The sequence below is a fragment of the Pipra filicauda genome, unplaced genomic scaffold (assembly GCF_003945595.2).
Source record: "Pipra filicauda isolate LSUMZ 115617 unplaced genomic scaffold, ASM394559v2 scaffold407_size631318_pilon, whole genome shotgun sequence".
NCBI classification, from domain to species: Eukaryota; Metazoa; Chordata; class Aves; order Passeriformes; family Pipridae; genus Pipra; species Pipra filicauda.
This window is the reverse complement of record NW_024104540.1, coordinates 397,767-421,531: the sequence shown is the minus strand read 5'-3', so window position 1 is coordinate 421,531 and position 23,765 is coordinate 397,767. Positions and strand designations below refer to the sequence as shown.

At 50.3% G+C, this 23,765-nt stretch overlaps 1 protein-coding gene and 1 long non-coding RNA gene across 2 annotated transcripts; both read left to right on the top strand.

The window, feature by feature from the left end:
• Positions 1–8,897: 8,897 nt before the first annotated feature.
• POU3F1 (POU class 3 homeobox 1) lies at positions 8,898–10,425 on the top strand. The gene has a single exon (XM_027746883.2). The coding sequence runs from the start codon at positions 8,898–8,900 to the stop codon at positions 10,011–10,013; it is 1,116 nt and encodes a 371-aa protein (XP_027602684.1). The 3' UTR covers positions 10,014–10,425.
• A 3,717-nt stretch (positions 10,426–14,142) lies between these two features.
• LOC120324044 lies at positions 14,143–22,412 on the top strand. Its single transcript, XR_005565043.1, has 3 exons — positions 14,143–14,209; positions 21,226–21,281; positions 22,357–22,412. It is a non-coding gene; the product is annotated as an uncharacterized LOC120324044 (long non-coding RNA).
• The last annotated feature ends 1,353 nt before the right edge of the window (positions 22,413–23,765 follow it).

Genomic DNA, 23,765 nt, shown 5'->3' with positions numbered 1-23,765 from the left:
GGGGATATACAAGCTTCCACACCGGGGCAGTTTTTGATGTTCTGCCTTATTACTATACATAACTTTAGGATCTCAGGATAGGAATTTGAAAGAAAAAAATTACTTGTGAAAAGAACACATTCTAGCAAAAGTCTGTTTCACTGCCTCGTATGGAAAGGAAATTTTCCTATAAATGTCATCAGTGCACCATCCACCCACAATGCTGACACAGGAACAAACAGCTGTTTTGTCTGAGGCAGCTGATGGCTCTGTGTTACCATTCTGTGAGCCTTGCCTCACCCACATAAGAATTGTGACAGGTGCCTAAACCTGCCCATAGTCCAATCTAGCTGACAGTGAGGGTGCAGTTGTGAACAGGGCAGGCTTGCAGGAAGGTGCTCACTGGGTTCTCACAAACAGGCAGAGCCCCTGAACCAATGATTCTTGGGATATATAGGTGTCTGAAAAGCAAGGGGAGCATCATTCCCACTGGGAAGCCTGTGTTGCTATCACCAGCACTGATGGAAAGCAAGTCTTCTGTGTTGCTGTAAAAAATTTTGTTGATAAGGTTGTAAGAAATATTGACCCCAAAAAAGTGGGACTGGGAAAGAAAGTGTTCAGAACAGTAGTCGGAGTGAAGAGATGACACATCATTGCACCATGATTGGAGAGAAAGACCAGATCCTGAGGGCCTGTTGACTGCAGTGGGAGTTTGATGGCCTACAGTGCAGTTAAACAAAATACAAGAAATACAAGTTGTGGCACAGATCAGAGCTCAGATGAAACAGTCCTGTAACCAGTCTGAGAAGTGCTGGGCCCTCGCCAATGAGATACTTGCAACACATGGCAACAAAGCGAAATTTGACTTTGAACTCTGCTATCCTAAATCCAGAAGACCAGTTGCATTTTCATATGCTGTATAAATAATATCACTTCTTTTATCACCTTGTACATATTCCACACCAAATACGCCAGCAATCTGCCTGTGAATAAAAAACTGCCGCTTGTGCAGAGTACGGGGAATTGTGACCTCGGAATCCAGGCAAAGACATGTCTTTAGTGTTACACCAGGTGTTGGCATTTAACTTGTTCTTATAACAAAGCAGGACCCACTCCTGCCTTGTCAACTGTGCAGTCTAGTGGGACACAGACAACCTGCATTCAGTCCTCTGACTTCCTTGAAACACAAGTAGTTTATGTAAAGGAGATTGAGGAACAGTTCTTTTCTGAGATTTGCCCACTTGCCAGCCTTGTGGAGCTGTGACAGTCTCTGCTTGTGAAGATTTCTCTTCTAGAAGAAAAACTGTCATTTCAGATGTGATTATCTCTCTTTGAAAATTCAATTAACGAAAGTCCATTCAGCTTGAAAGGTGAATGGCTCAGGGTCTGTCTTTACAGGGAGCAGCAGAATGAAAGTTTGAGATCAGAACAGGGGAGCGAGGTTTTGATAGTAACTACAGAGTATGGCCACTGGGTCCGTTGTTTCTGGGACCATCAGAAATCATTCTCTGCTGACATTCTCTCCCTAAGGCAGGCACTGATGGGGAAGATGGGCTGTGTTTGGAGGCACAGCCCTCCTGGCAGTGGCACTGAGTGTCGCCATGCTCCAGGCTGAAAGCAGACATGGAATTAATGTCTCTTCCCATCCAAGTCTGTGGAGAGCTTTTTACAGGCGTCAGTGGCAACAGGATCAGAGTAGAGTCTTAAGGCTCTTCCCCTGAAGCTTAGAGGAGTTTAATGGAAAAAAAAGCTAGAGTTGTAATTAATTGGCTTCTGCATCTCCTGCAGGAAAGAGTTAATGAAGGCAAAGCTTGTCTGGCCAAGAGGCTGGTACGGCTCCAGTAGAGCTGTGACTCACAGATGGAACATCCTGCCAAAGCACCAAACAGGCTCCTCATCCTCAGCTCCTCCTGTCCCAACAGCAGTAGCATGAATTGGTTCAGCTGGTCCATGTCTGGAAAGGTTTGTCCCTTACAGCATCTGCTCTTCCCACTCAGTTCAATGCTGTTTGTTGGCACAAGAAAACGTCGTCTGACAGGTACGACCTTACACATCCATCTGCGCTATGGGATTTCAATGGTGCGGACCCCTCATAAGTGCTCTTTATGGGACTGAAGGAAGTACAGGTTAATAGAACTATTTAAATTATTAAGGAAATTGCCAAAGGGAGGGCAGAAACCCAAAGATTGCTGGGAAGCAACACACAAGGAGAAGTTACTGGGTGAGTTGGTCAAAGACGAGCCTCGGAACTGACCAGGTTTGATATTTTCATCATCGAGCTTGGCTCAAAAAGAGATGAAGAAATGAAAATTTTTGGTGGCATCATCATTACAAAGCAGCACATGCTTAGTGAGATGCTGTCCCAGGCATAATCCTCTACACCAGTTGCTCACCACTTCCCTTTCTCTCCAGAGAAAGGGATCAGCAGCATCACCTCTCTGCAGCTGAGTTCCGGGTCCCTGTTCCCAGTGGGAGAAGAGCCAGGCACGTGGGGTACTCGGTGTGCTGGAGCACAGGCAGGGAGAAGCAGAGTAGTCTGAAAGCTGGTGCCTGATTTCTGTTCTCCAGAAGCACATAATCACCTGAGAAGTGAATTTCATTAAAATGGATTTTTTCCTGCCTTCTGAACTCGCCCTGTGCCTCAGTTAACACAAAAGGACTGATGACATGTCACCAAAAGTGTAAGAATTATGACACAGTGACAGTGCAGGCAGAAGATAGGAAGGACTTGGTTTCGATATTGAGCTGAATTATGCCACTTTGAATCCATACTAGCAAAGCATAAATATATGGATTAGCACTAGTATAGCAGATCGAAGCCTGAGGTGGAGAGTTTAAACAAAGTATAATTTGTAGTAACAACAAAATTACAGGAATTCATCCCTTCATCTCCCAACCCTTGCACCTCAGCCTTGCCACAAAGAAAATTTCTCCCTATTCTTCTATATCTGTACATTTCTCAAAACATCCCAGTTTGGGAAGCCAACCTGGGAAGCATGGCCTGTCAATATGGAAAGACCAGCTCTGTAACTGTGCATCATTAGAGTAATCAGTGTGCAGTGGGGTGAATAAAGGATCACACATGTCCTACACCAAATATGATTGGGAAATGTAAAAATGTAAAAATTAACTATTCTTTGTACAATTCCCCTTTCTCAGCAGAAATCTGCTCTCTGCAGATTGCTCTGCTGGCTGCAGTCACTGCTCCCCAGCAGAGACTGGGAGGGACAAGCACAGGAGAGTTCCTGAGTCTGACCAGCTGTGGGTGTGATGATTCTTGAGATCCCATTACTGCACTCCAGTAAAATAACGGCTGTTTCCTTCTCCACGTTCGAATTGATATTACATTGACAAGATCAAGTGACACCACAGCCACAGAAACCTTTATCTGCCAAATGCATAATATTTCTTGCTGAACCCCAGCCAAACTCACCCCCAGGTCTTATCAGTTCTAAACTGAGTATTTATTCATGTGGTTGTTTTATGAAAAATGTAAAGATCCTCATTAAATGGAAACCTTAACCCAAAAGTTTCATCATTAAGGTGGAACTGAGCTGGGAACACACAGAATGAAATTCCTGATCTTCTGTGTTATTTTGGGAAGAAATGCTCAATGCCTCGGGCAGCTGCACAGTCCAGGGCTGAGCCCTCCTGTTTTATCCCTGACCTCACTCGGGGAATGAGTCTGGGTTTAAGGTGAAGAGTTCTTCTGCAAAGAGAGAAGAGAGTTCCCTAGGCTGAGGAGTCCAAAGCTTTTTGGAGGGAGGCGGGCAGGGATTGCCTCAGCCACCCCTGGCAGAGGGAGAAGGGGACACCGGACCCTGCCCGACCCCGGCAATCCAGAGAAATCCCATTTCTGCGCAGCGCCTGCAGCGCCCCCGCAGCTGGACGGCAACACGGAACCTTTGGGATAGCACGAGCTTTGTGCACACGAATCTCCACAGAACTTCAATGCTGCCATTCACTGAGGGTAAACTCCATTTCTGTGCTTTTGTGTTCTCATTTATATTAGAAATGCTAATCAAAAAGTTTGAAGCAAAAGACACATACAGAGAATTCAGAATGTACAGGCAGCAAAGGCATTTCTCTGAGGCTGGAAATGAATTCTTCAGTATTTTCCCTTTCTTACTTTGAATCCAATATATTTTACCCAACCACTAGAATTGTAAAACTGGGGCTTCATGAGACAAGACCTGTAGCATTTTCATGGAATCATAGAATCATAGAATCAAACAGTTTGGAAAAGACCTCTGAGATCATCAAGTCCAACCCTTTTGTTCCTAAACAAGGGGTAGCTGCAAAGACAGGGTAAAATTAAAGAAGGTAAGAAATCAGTATCCAAAATTTGCACTTCAGGATAATCAGCTTTTCAGAGATAGCTTGTTTTCCACAGTGAAGAACAGCTTTTTTTAATTCAAACCCTTCAGCAACATTAACATGCTTGTTGCAGATCCATACCATGTCGTACTTCGACAGCAAAATGCCGCATCCATCACATGAGAATATCAGCAACTGTCCAGTCATCTTGAGTATGAATAAAATGCACAGTCCACCGGTTCTGTGTCAGTTCAGCTGCTTACTAAAGCTGCTACGCACACCTCAAAACATGAGTACAGACTGCTTGTTTCATTATGGTACTTACTGGACATACAGGATGAACCAATATTGCACTTGTGAAAAAAGGCCAGGAGAGCTGGGAGGGACACGATGCAGAGAGACCCCGCGGTACCACGCACGTGCTCAGAATCATGTGGAGCCACTTGTAGAGATGGGCATGTGCATGTGTTCATGCCTGTGCACATGCACAAACCCTGCTGGAGGTGGAGGAGGGTGAGGGGAGCTGGTGGGTTATCCCTGCTTCCTCCTGCGTGTGTTAATCCTGAAGGCTGTAGTGCGTGTTGGTGGATGTGTGTGTACATTTTACTTCCCTTTGTTTTGTTTGGTACTGTTAATCCCCTGGGGCGTATCTCTGAGCTGAAGAACTTTAGAGCTGATATAGCTTTTTAAAGTGGGGATTATGTAAATGCATATTATGGGGCTTTCATAAATAGGGATTATTTGTCAAATACATTTGAGGGCTTCCTTTGGAGCCATTAAGGTCTGTTGTGTAAACAGGAATTTAGTAACTGCCTAATCTAAATTTCATTGATTCAATAAAAGATCAGAACAGCATTTTTTGATTCATTTTGGTCTTGTGAGAGGATATTTCTGCACAATTTTCAAGTAATTACAGGACTGTATATGACTAAAGCTAATCATAGTTAGCATACCTTGCACATCTGTATTAACTGTTCTCCATGATTCATTCTCTAGTTCTCTTCTCTAGTTTTATGGTTAAATTCACTGCTGTCCCAGTCACTAACTTGTTAACTGTCACTCACTAAATTAAGAATTCTGCAAGTTTAGATGAGCAAAGCAAAAATAAGATTTTGCCAAAAGGTATAGCCATCCAAAAAGTTGTAAAAATTTATTATCTCTGCTCTAGTCCTAGATGAAGGACATTTAGACAAAATGCTAAAAATTCTGGAAAGCGCTGCCTCTCCTCAGGGCAGTTTCACACTTACAGGCAGAGTCTACTCTGAGAAGAATTGATTCTTGGCCTCCTTTCAGCTGACAGGTAATGCTGGTGTCTTTCCTTGCTGCAGAAACGGTGCAGACCTCCTGATCCAATGTTTGACCCAGTTGTTTCAGCTGGTGTCTGGGACAGGCCTGGACACGAGCAGGAGCCGGTTCACTCAGTGGAGGAGACCCAGATGTGATGCAGTTTCTCCGTGACTGGATGTCCTGACATGGCACAGTCCAGAGTCACAGACCATCCCCAAGGAACAGCAACTCCTGTTCCCTGTTCCCTGCTCAGGGAACAGCAGCAGCACAGCACTGCATTGCCAGCAGCCCCCTCACAGCGGCTCAGGCTCCACTCCCCCCATGCCAAGCCTCCTCCTTATTCCAGTCCTCCTGCCAGCCTCAGATCCAGCTGCATTAGGCAGGTTTTGATGCTGTCACAGTCACAAAGAGAATGAATCATATTGAACATTGCCCATGGGGTTGTTTATTCCTTGAAGAGGGAATGGACTGCATGCCAATATCCCCGGTAAGGCATAATGAAGGAACCAGCTTTTGCTAGGAAACCGGGATGCCCTCCCACAGGGATTTGCTGGATGACACAGCTCTGAAAAAGCTATGTAAAAATAAGAATACATATAATAAAAAAAAGGAAAGACACTTTCAATATACTGTAATCCTGGCAGGGTGTTTCAAGCTGCACAACTCTTCAGTTCCAGACCTCAGTGGAGACAGGGACACCAGGAACACAAATATGCATGTCCAGCTTGTGAAGTTAGTGCTTATACGGGCATCTTAATCCTTCCTGTCCTCTTCACTTAGTGTCAGCCCCCTCCTTTGCTTTTACCTCCTTCACGTTGTTTAATAAAAGAGAGAACTTTGCCACCCAGCTCTCACTTCTGGAGTTGGGAGTTGCTGAGGAAGGTGTTAAATAGGAATGTCTATCTTCCTCTGCTGTTTGCTGTTCCCAGTCTTTAAATTCTACTTTTATTAAGCAGAACAAGCCCAGAGCACAATCTATACAAAATGCCTTGGTTTACAAAGATCATTTGATCAAGTATAAACCACACTACTGTGTACATGGTCTGTGATGGGGACTTCAGTTATCACACACAATGTGTTTTCTCCATTGGCGACTTCTAAAATACATAAAACAGATGAAAGCTTGAAACACAATCCAGTCTTCAGTCTTTGCAAATTATTCATTCTATTAATGATTTACTGATTTACACATAGCGTATTTTGCATAAAGTTCGAGCTGGACACATTTATTCATTGTGTCTCCCTTAAAATGGATATAAATATCAAAAGCAATTGGCTACCAAATATTTGAATATTATAGCACTGCATCATGGAGAGTTGACATGAATGACTCTAGGTCGGAAAAAATATACAGAAAATGCTTAACCAAGTATGATATTTTACAGCATGTCACTGAATCATCTGAAAGGGTTATATTCATTACAAACACATGCAGTGTGTGCTAAGGATTGCTCAGGAAAAAAATAAAGATAACATTATTCTCCTAATGAAACATGCTCCATGATCTATGGAACCCACCTCTCCTGCAAAGTCCACCCTCTTTCTAGGGCTGTATACCTGAAAAGAGACACTGGGTTCAGTGAAAGGAACCAATTACACATCATTCCACAGCCAAAAATGCACATGTTCAATCCTAAACTTGTCCCCAAGGACAGTGCAAAGTCCAGCACAAAGTCCAGCCTGCCAGCAGCAAGGTATATGGCTCTTGTGGCTGGTCTTTCCGTGATTCAGCCACACAAGGCCCAGCAGCTCCCCAGGCCCCTGATGGGATGCCAAGCCTTCGCCGTGGACCGGCACTGCTCCTGCAGCTGATCCGGTTTGGTCCTTGGCTGCTGAAGGGCAGGAGTGGTTCCTGCTGGGCTGGGTGTTGCCACCCACCCACCGCAAGCCTGGAGGAGGAGACAGAGTTTTCCAGCCCTGCGTGATCCCACCCGACCAGCCGCTCCAGGAGCTGGGTGAACCAGGAGAGGGGTCGGTGTGCACCAAATCAGTGATCACAGGGTGGGTGTAGGCAGTGCCTTCGCCCCACAGCACCAGGGGCACCACAGCCCATAGGGCCGTGGCTGCACCAGCACCAGGAGGGTAGTGCAGGCAGAGGTAGGCCCTGTGCTGCACACAAGCTAGTGTGGGGTGTTGCAGCATCCAGCTTGGTCCCCCCAAGCCCAGAAGCCAACACTGGCTCTTCTGTCTGCTCTCCCCATGGTCCCAGAGTGTAGGGCTGGAGTGTCCCAAGTCCAAACTAGTCCTTTGGCGCACCGAAAGGACAAAGTGCCTCCAACATGGAGGGAAGGGATGTGGCACACCTTCTCACAAAAAACCTTTCAGGAGGCTCCTGTTACTGTCCTTAACGCTGCTGAGCCACCCTGCCCAGGCGGTGAGAGCGGAGGGCATCTAACATTGACATGTTAGACTCGTACACATATTGATCTGATGGTTCATTGTTCACCCAAGCCCTTGGCAAAGGTCACTGTCTCTGCTCCCATTTTACAAATGGAGCACAGAGAGGAAGATTAATTTTTAGAAGTGATTAATGTTCCTGGTGCCCACCCTGATTCACTTTGGGCTTCAAGACCCAGACGAAGTCTGGAGCTGGCTTAATTAAGGCATCCCTTGCCTCTCTCCCAGCACTGCCAGACACGTCTGTTGCTTGTTGTCATTGTCTTTTCCCATTAATTCCTCCACCCTTTATCCTATGCCAACTCCCAAACCGGCTCAGAGACTTGCCTCTGAGGCAGCATCCAAGACCCACATTCCCGTGATGCCCAAACAGTCTCAAACCCTCATTTCTTGGCCCTTAGTGCTCTATCCTAAGAAGCGTTTGAAGGAGCTCCCACATTCCCAGGGTCTAAGTTTACCAGAAGGCTCAATCAGGGCTTTTAATGTCCCAAGTTGTTCTTGATTACTACTGCGCCGAGTGGCTAAGCGCCAGCGGCCGCCCCGCACATCGGCTGCGGAAGGGCCACGTCCCCCCCTCCCCGCACCACCCGGAGCCCCCCGGGCCGAGGGTCCCGCGATCCCCCCCCGGGCGAGGCGTTCGCGCGCGGCCCACGCGGCCGCTCGGCATGAATGAACCGCCCTCAGCCAATCGGCGGCCGCTGCGCCGCGGGGCTGCCCCGCCGAGCGCCCCCGCCGGCCGATGCCGCCGGCCAATGGCGGCGCGGAGCGCGGGGCGGCGCCCAATGGCGACGCGGCGCGGGCCACCCGCGGCGGCAGGTGGGCCAATGGGGCGGCGGGGGCGGGGCCGGCGCGCGGCGGCCCCGCGCCCCGGCGCGCGGCTCTAAAGCGCGGCGGTAAAGCCGGCGGGCGCACTCGCTATGGCCGCCGCCGCGCAGTACCTGCCGCGCTCCGCCGCGCTCATGCACCCCGACAGCGACCGCCTGCACCAGGGCACCACGTACCGCGAGGTGCAGAAGATGATGCACCACGAGTACCTGCAGGGGCTGGCCCCCGCCGCCGGGCACGCCGTCGGGCTGGCGCACCACCAGTGGCTGCCCAGCGCCGGCACGGACTGGGGCAGCGGCGGGGGCGGCGGGGGCGCGCACCTCCCGCCCGCCGAGCACGCCAAGGGCGGCCCGCCAGGGCCCCGCGAAGAGCTGTCCGCCGCCGCCTTCCACCACCGCCCGCATCTGGTGCCGCAGCCGGCGGCGGGCGGCGCGGCGGGCGGGTGGGCGCAGGGCGGCGCGCACCACCTGCCGCCCATGTCCCCGCCGTCGGGGCAGCCGCTGCTCTACGCGCAGCCCTACGCGGGCCTCAACGGGATGCTGGGCCCGCCGGCTCCCGCGCTGCACCACGGGCTGCGCGACCCGCTGGGCGCCGAGGAGGCGGGCGGGCACGAACTGGCGGCATCGCCGCCGCCGCTGGGTCCGCCCGAGCCGTCGGACGAGGACGCGCCCAGCTCCGACGACCTGGAGCAGTTCGCCAAGCAGTTCAAGCAGCGGCGGATCAAGCTGGGCTTCACGCAGGCCGACGTGGGGCTGGCGCTGGGCACCCTGTACGGGAACGTCTTCTCGCAGACCACGATCTGCCGGTTCGAGGCGCTGCAGTTGAGCTTCAAGAACATGTGCAAGCTGAAGCCGCTGCTCAACAAGTGGCTGGAGGAGACGGACTCCAGCACGGGCAGCCCCACCAACCTGGACAAGATCGCGGCGCAGGGTCGGAAGCGCAAGAAGCGGACGTCCATCGAGGTGGGCGTCAAGGGCGCCCTGGAGAACCACTTCCTCAAGTGCCCCAAGCCCTCGGCGCACGAGATCACCTCCCTGGCGGACTCCCTCCAGCTGGAGAAAGAGGTGGTGCGGGTCTGGTTCTGCAACCGGCGGCAGAAGGAGAAGCGGATGACGCCGGCCGGGGTCCCGCACCCCCCGATGGAGGACGTTTACGCACAGGCGGACACGTCGCCGCTACACCACGCGCTGCCCGGCGCCGTGCAGTGACTGCCCGGGCCCCCGCGGCCCCGACGGCGGCTCGGCGGGCGGCGGAGGACGCGCTTTAATTTATTCTCAGACTGGCCCGGCCGCCCGGTCCGCGCCCCGCGCTCTATTTATTCTCCCGCCGGAGCCGCCGCGGCCGCCGCAGCAGTAGCCAAAGGTTTGCGATCTCTAATTTATTCCCCTCCTCGCGCGGCCGGGGGGACGCTTCGACACCATTTCCCGGCCCGTCTCTATTTATTTCTAACCGTGCGCGGAGCTCGCACCCTCCCGTTGGTGGGTTCGGTCCGGTCCCATCCCCTTGGGTTTCGGTTTTTGTTTGTATCTCTATTGCAAAACCAATGTAGACTGCGAGGGTACGTTTCTATTTATGTTATAGTAAATATTTTATTACTTACATAAACCATTTACCCAGGAACCGGTCTCGTGTCGTCTTTGCAGGCTGCGCGCCCGGCCGGGAGCGGGGCGGCCGTCGGGGCCGGGGCCGGTGGCGTTGCCTTCGCGGGGCCCCGCCGAGCCCCCCGTGCCGCCCGCGGAGCCCCGTTCCCGAGGCCCCCGGTGTCCCCGGTGCCCCGGTTCGCACCAGCGGCGCTCGGCGGGGTTTGCCCGCCCGGTAACGCGCTTTGCGGAGCCGCTGCCCTGCGGGGATGCGCTCGTGCCCTGCACTGTCCGCGCACCTTCCGCGGTGTTTTAGTGATCCGAAGGGAACTCTCCGCAGTTTGAGCAGAAAAGAGCCCGCACGTAACTTTCCTCCTGCGTGTCGCAGAGGTAATACATGCACACCGGTGTTGCTAAGGTAGATTCCACTCAAACCACACTCTCCGGTTGTCTGATGTCACCAACTTTCCCTTTCGTGGTTTCATGCCCGAATATTTTGCCGTTATGCCAAGAAAGGCTGAAAATTTAGTTTTTACGTTCTGAGTTCCTGGAAGAATGATCCTGCATCTCTACTTTAAACCTTCTCTTGCAGCATCAAGAAAAGTCGCATGTGGGGATTGTGTTTGCCTTTGCAGGTTCCTGGATTCCTGCGGCGTTTTGTCTGTTGGGAGAACTTTTGAAATATGGGCCCATACAGAGCTCTTGCACTGATGAAATACTTCATCGAAATCTGGTAGTAAAGGACCTAATTCTTTCTTTTAGTTGGCAGAGGATTTTCCAGTGTTCTCAGACACCTGGCACTTGATAGTTCCCCCACTTAAATCAGTACAAAATATGTGCTGTGAAAACAGTAGCTTTAAAAGGGATTTTCTAGCAAAAGCAGTGCATCCTGAATAGCAATTCGTGTATACTTTTTTAATAGATATAAAAATTTATAACATCTCAAATGTAACTTACACTTAAAAATTTATACTTAAAAATTCTTGTCTTCAGTGTGGTTTGATTTTGTTGCATTTTGTGCCTTGGGTGAGAGGTGAATACTACTTGTCTAAGCAATGATGCATTTGCCACTGATAATGTTATAACTTACTGCATTCTCAATGTCTCTTAAAATGTAGGTATTCTACATCAGCTAATATAGGACTATCAAATTCTCATTCAAAATTACAGTAAACTGATTTTTGAGATTTTAAAATAAAGTCACTTTGAGCAGTTATGTCATCAAGTACTCTGTAAAGAAATGTTTCACTTTATGGTACAAACAAGCTAGCAAATGCTGCAGGTTAGGATATTAATAACTTCTCGTGGCATGCAGAGCATAATAAGAAATCTCTTAGAGGATTCAGTGTGTAGTGTGTGTTTTGTTAGCTTTTGTTACAGACTTAGCTTCCTTTTTTGTAATGAGACTGGTTTTTATAGAGGAGCACAGAATTTTGGGGCTGTTGTAGAGATCCTGAATTCAAAAAGTTTTGCTGTTTTTACTGAATATTTACTAATTTCCAAATAGCTGAGCAGATGTAGTAGCTTAGATGATACATTCCAGTAAAAAGGTAAAGGAGGAGGATGATTCAAGGGTTTGAGACAATGTATCATGATGACATTTAAATTAATTTCCAACTCTGAAAATCTGTCTTTAGTTGTTCTCTTGTGTGTTCCCCACACATGTACTATTGTGTCTAGTGTTTGGTCATGCTGTAACTGCAGCCTTTGCTTAAGAATTTCTGTGTGACAGCCAGGCTTTAAGGGAAGAAACAAAATCATAAATTAACAACAGAGGGTTTTTTTGTTTGCTTGTTTCTTAAAGAAAACAAACTCTTGTTTGCATTGAATGGTGAATTGTGCTGCTTTTCTATACTAGGAGTCATTTCAGTAGCCTCTTCATTCTGAACTAACCTGAATGGCAAACAGGATTTATATCGATACTCAGAAGGGAAGGGTCAGTTTTCACATTGTGTTCTCCTAATGGATGAGATGTGCTGTGAGTGCTGGGGAGGACGAGCACCCTTGGGTTGTTCGGTGTGTCAGATTGTATAAGGCACTGGCAGCCCCACTGCATTAGCTCTTTCGTGCTGTTGAGCAGCAAAAATAAAATACTCTGTATATCTCATTTTTGCAGTGCCGCAGTGCTCAGCTGTTCTAAAAATCAAATGCCCCAAAGGTTTGCCTCTCTTAGAATAACTTGTTAGTTTTCCTGGTCAGGGATTAAATAGCAATTACTGGAGGGAGACTTTTTTTTCCCCCGCTGGTTGTTTCTCACTAAGGTGAAAGCGTGAGCTTATACTACTATTTCAGTACTAAAGCACAGGGAAGGTAGGACCGTGGTGTTGGTACATTAAAGAAAAGCAGATGTACAAATGCTTACTTAACAATGCTCAAACAAAGTGAATAGTAAATATAGAAAATAGGAAGTGTAGATAAGGAACAGGAGTTAAGCACATTGCCATTGTGAGAGGGGTTTAGGTCTGTGCTGATGGGAAATCCTTGCACTAATCCAGGAGCACTCTGCTGCTGAGCAGTGCCTGGCCCCAGCAGATGCTCTTCAGAGCAGCTCTTGCTCTTGCATTCAGGTTGTGCTTAGTCCCTTGGTGGCACTGAGCTTTACCCATCGCGCTCGGGGCAGGTGCTCCGTCAGCAGGGGCTGGGGTGACCTGCTTGCCTTGCCCACAGTCCAGAGGAGCTGGTGCCTGGCTGCTGACCCGGAGTCCACATCTCAGGCTGGTGAAGAGAGCTGAGGTGATGAGCAAAAGGTCTCTGGCCAGGTGGGGCAGTTGGTACCAGGCAAACGCATCCCTGATGTGGGCTTAGCCCTTCTGGGCTCACAGAAGGGCATAAGCCGTGTTGTGCTACCCTTGCCTGGGCAGAGAGCCTGCCCGTGTGCTCCAGGTGTGCGGGAGGGCAGCTGTGCTTCCCAAATACTGTCATCTTATAAATTGGTTATCAACAATTTTAAGACACTGCTGTTTTCTGTATAGCAGACAATATTCAGCAGGGTACCACTTTTTCCCTTTTATTTTTAAAAATGTGGACGGTTGCTGCTCAGCTTTCTTACGTGCTTAGGAAAAGATTGTGGTGTTCCAGTATCCAACTTCTTTCCAGATTTCTTCTCTTAGACTATTATTGCTGCCACTTGCAAGAGCGAGGAGTGCTTGCTGTATAACTGCTGAAGTGACTACAGCACAGCAGTTTGCCTGATGAGGCACAGTCACTCGTAATTAGTGATGCCGTGTTCATCTTACACTTTCCACTGAATTTGGTCTCTTCTGCCTGCTTCCCAGCCGGAGCCTGATCCCATCACAGTGCCATGATGTGACTGTCCCCTAATGAGCTAAAGCAGCAGCTGAAATGCTGTGATCTCTTTACGTGAAAATTCGGAGCATCGGTATTAACACCATGGACTCTTGTTCCCAATTCTTCCCACCCCTGCATGCTCTGTCTCCCAGAAGGAGAGATTTCAGCGCTGTCTGGTTAAGCAAATCTTTTAATTCTGTGCTAATGTTGTTTCATATATTTTACTTTTATGCCGATTCTACCATTGGTCCCTTGGAGCTGGATCAGCCACAAGACAGCTCAGAGCTGCCATTTCACAGGTACTGGAAGCAGGTTTGGATCCTGCCCCAGGGCAGAAGTCCACAACTCTGGAAGTGCTCCTCCTTAGCTGCCTTGTATTTTTCTTACAGTTGAGTTGTTTGAAATGAGCACGTCCTGGCTGGTGACTCGGAGCTGGTGCTTGTGTGTGCTGAGGACGGGCGCGTGGCTCCCGTGGGCTCCTGCCCCGTGTCCGCTGGGAGCAGACCAGCCCCAGGCAGGGGCAGGAGCAAGCTGAGGTGAGGTGGGAGGTGTTCTGGTTTTAAAATGCTATTAAATACCCATAGATGACAGTCTCTGGTCTCACTAAGATTGATATTGCTGCTCTGGGAGACCTGGCCCAACATACTTTCCTGAAGTGGGAAGCTCCAAAGAACAGATTTTCTTCAGGTGTACACCGGCAAGATGTCAGCTCTGAGCAGCATCATCCCTGTTTTACGTGCATGTGCCTACAGAGGAAACGCACAGAGAAGTAACCTGTTAAAGTCTCTGATGTGAACCCCCACTGTGCATTGCTGAGCTGATTTATGGGTGTTCAGCTTCGCTCCCATTTGTGATTTGTTGTGAGTGTAGGTGTGCATGTGTGCACACACAGCTCTTGCATGGGCACAGCACTAGAGATATGGCCAACTGCACTGCCTTAGTGTTCTCCCGTGTTCTTCAAGGAAGCTCTGCCCCTGGAAGTTCCCCTGTTTTCAGTTTGAACTAACAAGACCCAGTGTCCATGCCGTGCATGGGGATTACAAGGTTGCAGAGGCAGCAGTGTTAAAGCCTATGATGCTATACACAAGATCTAATGTGCATGTTAAATCCGACCTCGTGAATATTTCACGTTCCTTGATATCACATTATTTTTGGTGTTGGGCAGATCAAGTGTTATTTCTTGTAAGCCTTGCAAAGGTGTTCTGGTTACATGGGTACCCTGGCTCATACACTGCTGAGAGTACTTGCTGCAAAGAAGAATGCTGTTCATGCCAAACTTTAAAAACATTTCTTTATTTTCCTCTTTCCCACCTTTCTTCTGGAGCATTCTACCTGATCAAGGTGTCTGTGCAGCACCACCAGCACCCAGGCCCTGTTTCCTCCTGGACATTGGCTTCTCTCCGCAGGGGCAATCTGCTTTTTATCGCTCTGCCAGATTCTCTAGGGCCAAAATGCTCAGCAGTCACTGCAGCCACAGAACAGTATTTCCTCCAGAATGTGTCCAAGCTGGCTCTTCTGTCAGCGTGTTTAAGGAAGGGGGATGGCTCACTGAAGCCGCTCGGCTCTCTCTGAGGAGCTGCACTCCAAACAGCTGCGTCCTTCAAAGTAAATGAATGAACAAGTGCACAAAAATCTTCTTGCAAATGTCACATATATGTACAGGAGTTGCCAGGTCCTCCATGGAAATGCCTGCTCTGCACTGGGGGATCAGTAGAAGGTATTAGAGAGCCAATGGACAAATAGGCATCTTTTCATTTCACTGTCGTTTGTTGGGTTTGTTTGGGATTTTCAATTCTGTGGAAATTTGTCTTGTGTTTTTCATTACCAGGAGCTCACTGTGTAGTAGTACCTCTCACTCACACTAAAGGCTGTGCAACTTTGAGATTATACTGAATCATAAATTTGTAGCCAGACAAAATGCTGGGAAACTAATTTACACATTTGCAGGACTGGTTCTAAAGAGTCAGGCCATTACATCAGATATTTACATCACATCTTTATGTTTCAGGGTTCTTTTTAAATTGGAGAAGTTTTTTTCAGTCGCGTTTGAAGCTAACTTGGTGACAGACAAAATAAATCAACAGAAGAGTGGGCAGTGAGGGAGGTACAGTACATGAGGGCAATTATCAGATGTGCTACAATGGAGACATTCCTCTAAAATGCTGTTGGAGCTTCTGGATTTTACTCCCAGGTCCCCTGTTCATTTTCTTGAAGTCTATGAGAAATGTTTTGGATTTTTTCCCCCAGTGTTTTTACTTCTCTTGAAGTGATGTCATAAATCTTTCCTTAAGTTGCAAGGGTTAATTTATATGGATTGCTGAGGGACCTCAGCTTGTGCACACAGTGAGGAATGCAGAGGGATTTCTCAATGTCTCTGGTGGAAGGAGCATTCCCTTGTGCTGGGCTCGGTGGTGTGGTGCAGGCAGAGCTGTGCTGCAGGAACTGAGAGCTGCTCCCCTGCTCCCCCCTCTCACTGCTCTGTGTATGGGTATGTTCCTGGTCTGGGAAAAGTGCTCCTGACTCTGCTGCCCAGGGATGTGAAGAGCAGCACAGGCTGCTCTGTGTGTTGAGGATAAGTGCTGTGGAAGGCATCACCCACTGCCGGAGCTCTCTCTGGGAGCCGTGGATCTCGCCGAGCGCAGCCGAGCCGTCCCTGCGGCTCCCGGCAGCCTCGCAGCAGCACGGGGTTATTTTTACCGACATGGCCTGTGGTGCAGATCTGGCAGAGCTGTCTGGAGGAGCACTGATGTGCTGAGATGGCTGGATATTGTCCCCTGCCTTCATCCCCGCCATGTGGGGGTCAGGGTGCAACTCTGAATTTCTCCTCTTCGGGTCCAAGGTCCATGTCCCTTATACCTTTGTGTCCTCTGCAGAGCTGGGAGTGCCAGGAGCTCATGAACACTCAGGGTTCGGGACAGTTTTCATCACGTCTTTTCCACGTGATATCCCTTGGTATGGGCTCAGGTGTCAGAGCATTTGGGAGCAAAGGGATGAAAACTGCTGCCAAACCTAACCTCACTCTTGCGTCCCTTGCCATCCCCCCACGGTGCTCCCCTTGATGAGTCCAGGCCCGTGCTGTAGGGTCACAGGATGAGACAAGCAGTTGGGCTCAGGGAGTGACTTTGATCTGACAGCTAAAAGCTGCCTGTCCCAGAACACCGTGCAGTTCTCCACCTTCTGCCTGGGGTGGGGGCTGGCTCTGCTGCCAGGAGGGCTCTCTCCTTCCCCAACTCTGGCTTGAGGAGCAACCTCACAGGCTAGCCCAGCCTTGCAGGTGTTGGGGACAGGAGCAGGTCAGTGTCATTAAGAGGGAGAGGATTGAATCGATACCTGGAGTGTTTGATATTCTGCCTAGTGGAACACTTGTTATGTCTTTAATTAGTATTTCTAAAAGCACTATGGAATGGAAAGCAAAAGGCAGAAATAAATAGCAAGGGGTGATCAATTGGGCATGAAACCCTTGTTATTGATCACCTTTAACCTCTGCTTAAACTAATGACAGAGCTACCATTTAACTGTCCCCAGGCACAAAGTGCATCAATTGTACAAGTGCCACATAAATCATGGTGGGCTGCGGCGCATCGCGAATGGCCCCTGGGGACAGCCTGCCTATGGGGAGGGCAGGGTCTCCCTGGGGCTGGGGGGGGGCACCACCAGGGCTGGGCTGGGCTGGGCTGCTGGGGCACCCTCTGAAGGTGTGCTCAGGTGAGCTGCTGCTCCCAGAACTGGTGTTTCACACAAAAGGATTCCCAAGGGCAAAGCTGCATCACAGCTCTGAGGGCAGCGCGGGGCGGTACAAATGACAGTATTTCCCCTCCATGTCTCTTTCCTCATGGAGATAAGAGAGGATTTATGCTATTAAATTGATGCCTGCTCCTGAGCTCTGAGTACCCTGGCTGGGGCAGTGCCACTGACACTGGATGAGTTTGCAGAAGGACAGACAGGACTGAGGTGAAACAACGAACCTGTCTCAGCCAGTGTTTGAAGCAGCAGGGATTGGGGAAGGAGTGACACAGGCACAGAAATGATCACCTTTTCCAATATGCCTTCAACTGGCTTCCTGACTCATCAGCTGTGCTGGAATTACCCATTCTGGTTGTTATAGGGGTAAAAAACCCATAAAAATCAAGATGTACAATGGGCAACAGAGTGAAGTCAGCACAGCCTTTTGAGACAACAGCAATAATATTCATTAACATTCAATCTACAAATTATCCCTTGAAACCCCAGTCTGGAGATTTGCCAGTTTTCGACACACGACGATGTTGTCTGGTGTGTTTCCAGCACGGCGGCATTTCCAAGGCTGTGCTGGACATATGGCATCACAGAGCCATCAGTTGTACATCCTACTGTGCGCAGGGCAAGGGCTGTGCCTGCCTTTTCAGGGGAATCTTTATTTATCTTTAGGATGCTTCTTCTGCAAATGCAGTTCCCCAAAGAATTGGGAGGTAATCTTTTTCTTGATGTTCCCTACTCCTCATTTTGGTGAAAGCAGAGGGCTTTTGGGGAAGCTTTCAAAAAGCTGTTTGTTTCCAGAGCTGTTAAGGAAATATTCTCACTGAGCCCTGGGGAGGGAAGTATGGGGAAAACCTCAGCATTTTGGAGGAGTCCCATTGAGCAGTGTGTCTGTCTGTTTACCCCTCTTGGAGTGCTCTCAGGATCACTGCTGTGTCTGCGGGAACAAGGGAAAGGTCCCGTCTCGTCTGCTGGTGACTGGGCTGAGTGATGCTGAGCACATACTCGGCCTACGCCCGGTATGGCTGTGCACATCCCCGGAGGATTTTCTCAGGAGATCCTGGATTAATACACACTTTGCTTTTGTGCTGCCATTTGGAGGGTTTCTACCGAAACCTTAAAAATCATTTGGGTGTCCTCATCCATCAGCTATTGGAAACATTATTGATAATACAATCATTCCTCCTCTGGTCACTCTGTTTCACTTTTTTTTTCTGCTGCCCATCCTGTAATTTGTCACTGCTGCTCCCCTGAAATGTTTAGAGATGATTGGAATCTCTCCAGGTGCAGCACGGGAGCATTGCAAAGGCAGCCCAGAGAGGGGAGTCCTCTGCATCCCTCACCACCCACACCTGCAGCTGCAGCATATGGCCACAGCTGAGGGACAGTCTGACACAGCCCTGGGGAGACTGGGCAGGCTCGATGTCTCCTTAAGTTCTGGTCAAGACTGGGGCTCTGGTCTGTTCCAGGGGGCCCCCACTCTGGAGCGTCACTATTTTGGGTCTCTGAAGCACCTTGTCCCCTCAGCTCTGGGTACTTCATGGAGGCCTGGAAATAGGTGGTTCCCCAGGCAAATCTGCTGACCCTGGCAACTGGGCTGCTGTGGGAGAAGCATGAGCCAGCAGAACTCCAGCTGTCATTGCCCCCATGGTCTCCAGGGATGAGGACTCCATCTCTGCCCTGGGCAGCCTGTGCCAAGGCTCGTATTGATACAGGCAGTGCTGCTGCTCCTTCATCAATGGAATAAGCCATTAGCTTTAGGCTGGTAGTTTGCTTCCACTCTCTAGGGGGCCTAAGACCTGGGAATCTCAGAGCAGAGGGACGGTGAGTGCTGTCCCTCAGAACCCTCACTGGGCCCTGCTCTTGCTACGAAAGATTCACCCGGACGCTGGTGGTGGCCACAGGGGACATCAGCGGCTGCTGGTCTGGCAGAGGGAGCATCTCAGTGTACAATAAAATCTTCTTTCATGTCAGTCCAGAGGGGCAGAGCTCCCCACTGACAGCAGCTGCACTGAGAGCTTGGCATGGATTTGCATAGATGAAATGATTTCTCCTGCCATTCATTCAGTCTTTCTGTCTGCCAGCTTCCCTGCTCCTCTCTGGAATCTGGGGTCCACACAGGGAGCATTCAGCCGACCACAGCTCTTTACTGAGCGTTGCTTTGCACAGATGTCCCCAAGCAATTCCATGAATTGTTGCTCTATAGACACTAAGCTGTTTGGGAAAACATTTCAGATAACTGTCCTACGCATTGGGGCGACTGAATTAATGGCATTTGAATGGTCAAAAAGATAGTGTGAATTGGAAACAATGCTGTCCCTGTCACAGGCGGCAGGAGAATTCCAGCTGGTATTTTCATTGTTAATGAGCAAGCACAGGGTGCTGTGTGGCCTCAATACCTTGGAAGGGGCTGGAGAAATGCACAAACAAGCCTGTCACTTCCCCTTCTGGACTTTCCAAATGCCAGGGAAGGAATGCTTTTCAAACTGTGTTTCAGAGCTCCACAAGTGAGACACTGTACCTCGGCTGTGGGGAGGGAAGGAAAGGGACAGTGGTGATAGTTGCCCAGGTGTGTGTTGCCAGAGAACCATGATGTTCACCAAGTTCAGGAGCTCCCCCACTCTTGGGCGCCAAGGTAACACCTCTGCCTGAGAATGCCCCCAAAGGCGGGTGCAAGCGGCTGGGGAGTCCCATGCAGTGGCAGGCACTGCTTCAAGAGGTGCTTGGCAGTCAGGAGAGCTTTGCTGCATTTGGGCTTGGCAGAGCACAGCCATCCCAACCATACATCATCCAGAGGAATGGGCACTTGGGTAACACATTAGAATAATACATCATTAGAGCACCGTTGCTATGGTGATATATTAGGGCAATACATCATTAGATACCTTCCATTGATGATGTATTACTCCAAACATGGCTTCTGCCAACACCAGCACAAGGGCCACAGGGGAAGTCTTGTCTTTTTGCAGAAATTCTACCCTTTCTCTAAGGAAAAAAATCCCAGCATAATGGCTTCATTGAGAGGACACTGGGCAGGGGCTGGCCCCTCTCTCCTGAGGCCCTTTACTGTGACTTGCTCCATGCTGAGCCTCGTGCTGTTTTCTGGGGACCTGTACCTGCATTTTAGTGCATGTGGGCAAAAGGACCTGCCAGTGCCTGCCAGGCAGAGGGACAGGATTGTCCCAGCCCTGCCGAGCTACAGGGGCTGAGGCATTCATGGGTGTCTCCTGCATAGAGGGCAAGACCCTCCAGCGAGGGGGCTGCTCTGGGTCTGTGCTGTGCATGCCCATCACACTGTGCTCTCACACAGGGGCTGGATCTGCATGGGGCTGAACCACACGCCAAGGAAACTCGTCCTTTCCTGGTACCCAGGCAGCCAAACATGCCGGTGTCATGTGCTGGTGCCCAGGCTCATGGCAGAGGAGACAGATGGACCCAAAATGGAGCCCAGGGCAAGGGTGACTGCTGCTGCTCACCTTCCCATGAGCCGCATTGTGTGCTGTCAGCTGGGCTCAATTCCCTTGGAACACTTTTCCCATGCTCTTCCCCTCAGCCCTGAGGGACCCTAGCCCCAGCCTGGAATAACACCAAAAAATTGAGCCCAGGAGAGGTTCCAGCCAGCTGGGTCCTTAGCACCCCTGAGGTCTTTGCAGGGCTGCACTCTTTTCAGCTCAGCTAAATAAATTGCTTCAGAGAGCAGTTTGGGAAAGCAGGTTGCTTTCACTGCAAAGTATGCAGTGTGCATCAGATATAATTTGATTTTAATTAGTGGACAAGAAAGTAGCATAGTTAATAAAGTATGCACTGCCTTTTGCAGGGATGCCAGTGCTGAACGCCTGGAAAATGCGACTAAATCCGAAAGACCAGCACAAGGTGAGCTAAGGCTGACTGTGTCTGGGTGGTGGCATTGTAAACAGAGTACTCCAACTCCTGTGATGTCCCATGGTCAGCACCACAGCAGAAAAGCAGTTTGTGGGCTCATGCTGTTATTTGGTGTGGAGATGCCCCAGCAACCTCAGTCAGTGTTGTGTGCCATCTGCATCCAGGGGCTTTTCAGCTGGCTGCTGAGGAAGCACTGGCTCCCCTGCCTGCTCTGAGCTGGAGCACTGGGAAAGGTGCAGGTGCCCATTGCTTCCCTCCCTGTCCTTTTCTTGTGCCTTAAGGGCTCTCAGTGCCTGCACCCTTTCCTTCATAGGGGACAGCTGTGACAGGCTTGCTCCTGGATCTTCCCATCTCCAGCACTGCTTAGGGGATGCAGGTTCACAAGCAGCCTTGGATGCAGCTGCTCATACACAGAAGCTTGTGTTTGGGTAGCAGGTCTTCTGGCTCCGTTCCCAGCAGTGTGGGCTCGTGGTTAGACCACTTAAGAGCCAGGCTGCCCCCACATCACCCTGCAGATACACACTTCCTTCCCCTGAAATCTCTGTGGGAGCAGAGTCTGCCCACTGAGGGCAGAGGGGCAAGAATAAGAGGTTGGTTGTGCAGACTTGAAGTATGATAAATAACATCCCCTGGAACTGCCCTGCTGCTGGTTCCCAGTCATCATAACAATCTGTGAGACAGTTTAGGAAAGCAAGCCTGTGTCTGCCCTTGATGCCAACGCTTTTAAGGTTCAACGTGCTGCCCCGCTCCCAGGCACCATCTGCAGTGCTCTAAGCCAGGGCCGCTTTTAGCTTCTCAATCAATTGGATTCAATTAAGTAATAACGTGAGCCTATAGGTAGAGCAGTGATTGCTTATCCCTTAATCAGCAAATTCTCCCCAGGTAGGGCAGAAGGGTTTGTGTCCCCTGGATGGAAGTTGGGGTGCAAGCCCCTGGTGAACCCTCTGCCACTGGGGCTCCCAAGAGCCAAGGTGGGGCTGCCCAGCACTGCTGGCTCTGGCAGGAGCAGCCACCCTGGGAGGCCGAGGGACTGTTATTTAAAGCACTGTTTTCACTCTGTCCTCAGTGCCATGTTCCCACCCTGACACATCTGGGAGCAAGCGTTTCAGGGAGGCTGTGGGCATCTTAGAGAAGCAGAGCTGTCTCTGCCGCTCTCCCCCTGCTCCATGGCCACAGGATGCACGGGGCACCTCGGCTCTCTGAGGCCAGACCTGGCTGTGAGGGATTTCAGACATCAATAAACATCACTGTCAAAAAGGACAGGAAAAGGTTATTTATCAGAAAACAGACCAAAAAGTAGGATTGCAGCAGGGGTGACATGTGCTGCGGCCATGCTGCCAGGGCAGCATGTGGTGGCTCAGAGGGGTCAGAGCCAGCGCTGCATCCCCACACCACTGATCACCATGGCTCATCTTGGCAGCCCCACGCTGTGCCTGGGGCCAGGCTGGTGCCACCAGCCATGGCAGCGGCCCGATGTTTCTCTCGCTTTCCCCAGTGCAATTAGGACTCTGTAGGAGTGACAGTCTCCTCGGAGCAAGCCAGTCTTGGAGGGAGCTGAGGTTGCAGAGCGAGCGCAGCTGCCCTGTAGTGTTCCCCCGATCGCTGGGCTCCCAGGCTCAGGGAGCTGCTGTCTCTGTGCAGAGACCAGGAGCTCTTTGTCTGCTGGGACTGCAGGAAACTCTGCGTGTGTGTGAGCGTGCATGTGTGTGACATGGGGGGGATTTGAGAACAGTGTTTTACAAAACAAGAACAGCTGAGGTTATTAATTTTCAAGATAACACCAGCAAGAACACTGAGTAGCTGTTGAATTGTTGATCATTCTCTGGTGACTGTAGTAAAGATGTTCATGCGCCGTGTTCACCTGTGGCCTCGTGCTCTGCTGCCATGGGTGATGCACAGGCAGTCTTGGGGCTGTGTGTGGGACTGGCTGCAGCCTCGCTGCTCTCAGCTGGGCTGAGCCCGGCAGGCGGGGGGGCAGGATGCCCTGGTGCCACAGACCTGGGCTCGGGAGCGGCACAGGGGACAGGCACAGGATGTCTGGTGGTACTCCTGATGCCGGGGTTGTTCCTGGAGGAGCACATAACCCACTAAGGCCTCAGGGATGCCCTCAGCACATCCCTGGCACAGCTGGGAGGTTTTGCATCCTTCAAACCTGTCCTGACGCTACAGTTCAAGGTACAGCCCCAGTGCTCTACCCTCCCTCTCCCATTGCCTACCTCTGATTAGAGCCCTCAGAACAAACCTGCTAATGCCTTTCCCAAGCTCTCGCCCCCACACTTTTGCCATATAAATCACTATAATTAAAGCGTTTGGAAAATGCTTTGGGAGCCCAGACAAGCATCCCCACATGCTACACACCCAGCTCGGCAAGCCCGACTTCCTGCTGCACCCACCCTGCTGCCCCGGGCACTGCATCCCTTCCCTCCCAAAACACCCAGCAGGACAGGAGAGAGGACCGTTCCCAGGCTGTGCTCG

Coding starts and splice junctions, on each gene's coding strand:
- POU3F1 (XM_027746883.2), top strand. CDS start 8,898: ATGGCCGCCGCCGCGCAGTACCTGCCGCGCTCCGCCGCGCTCATGCAC.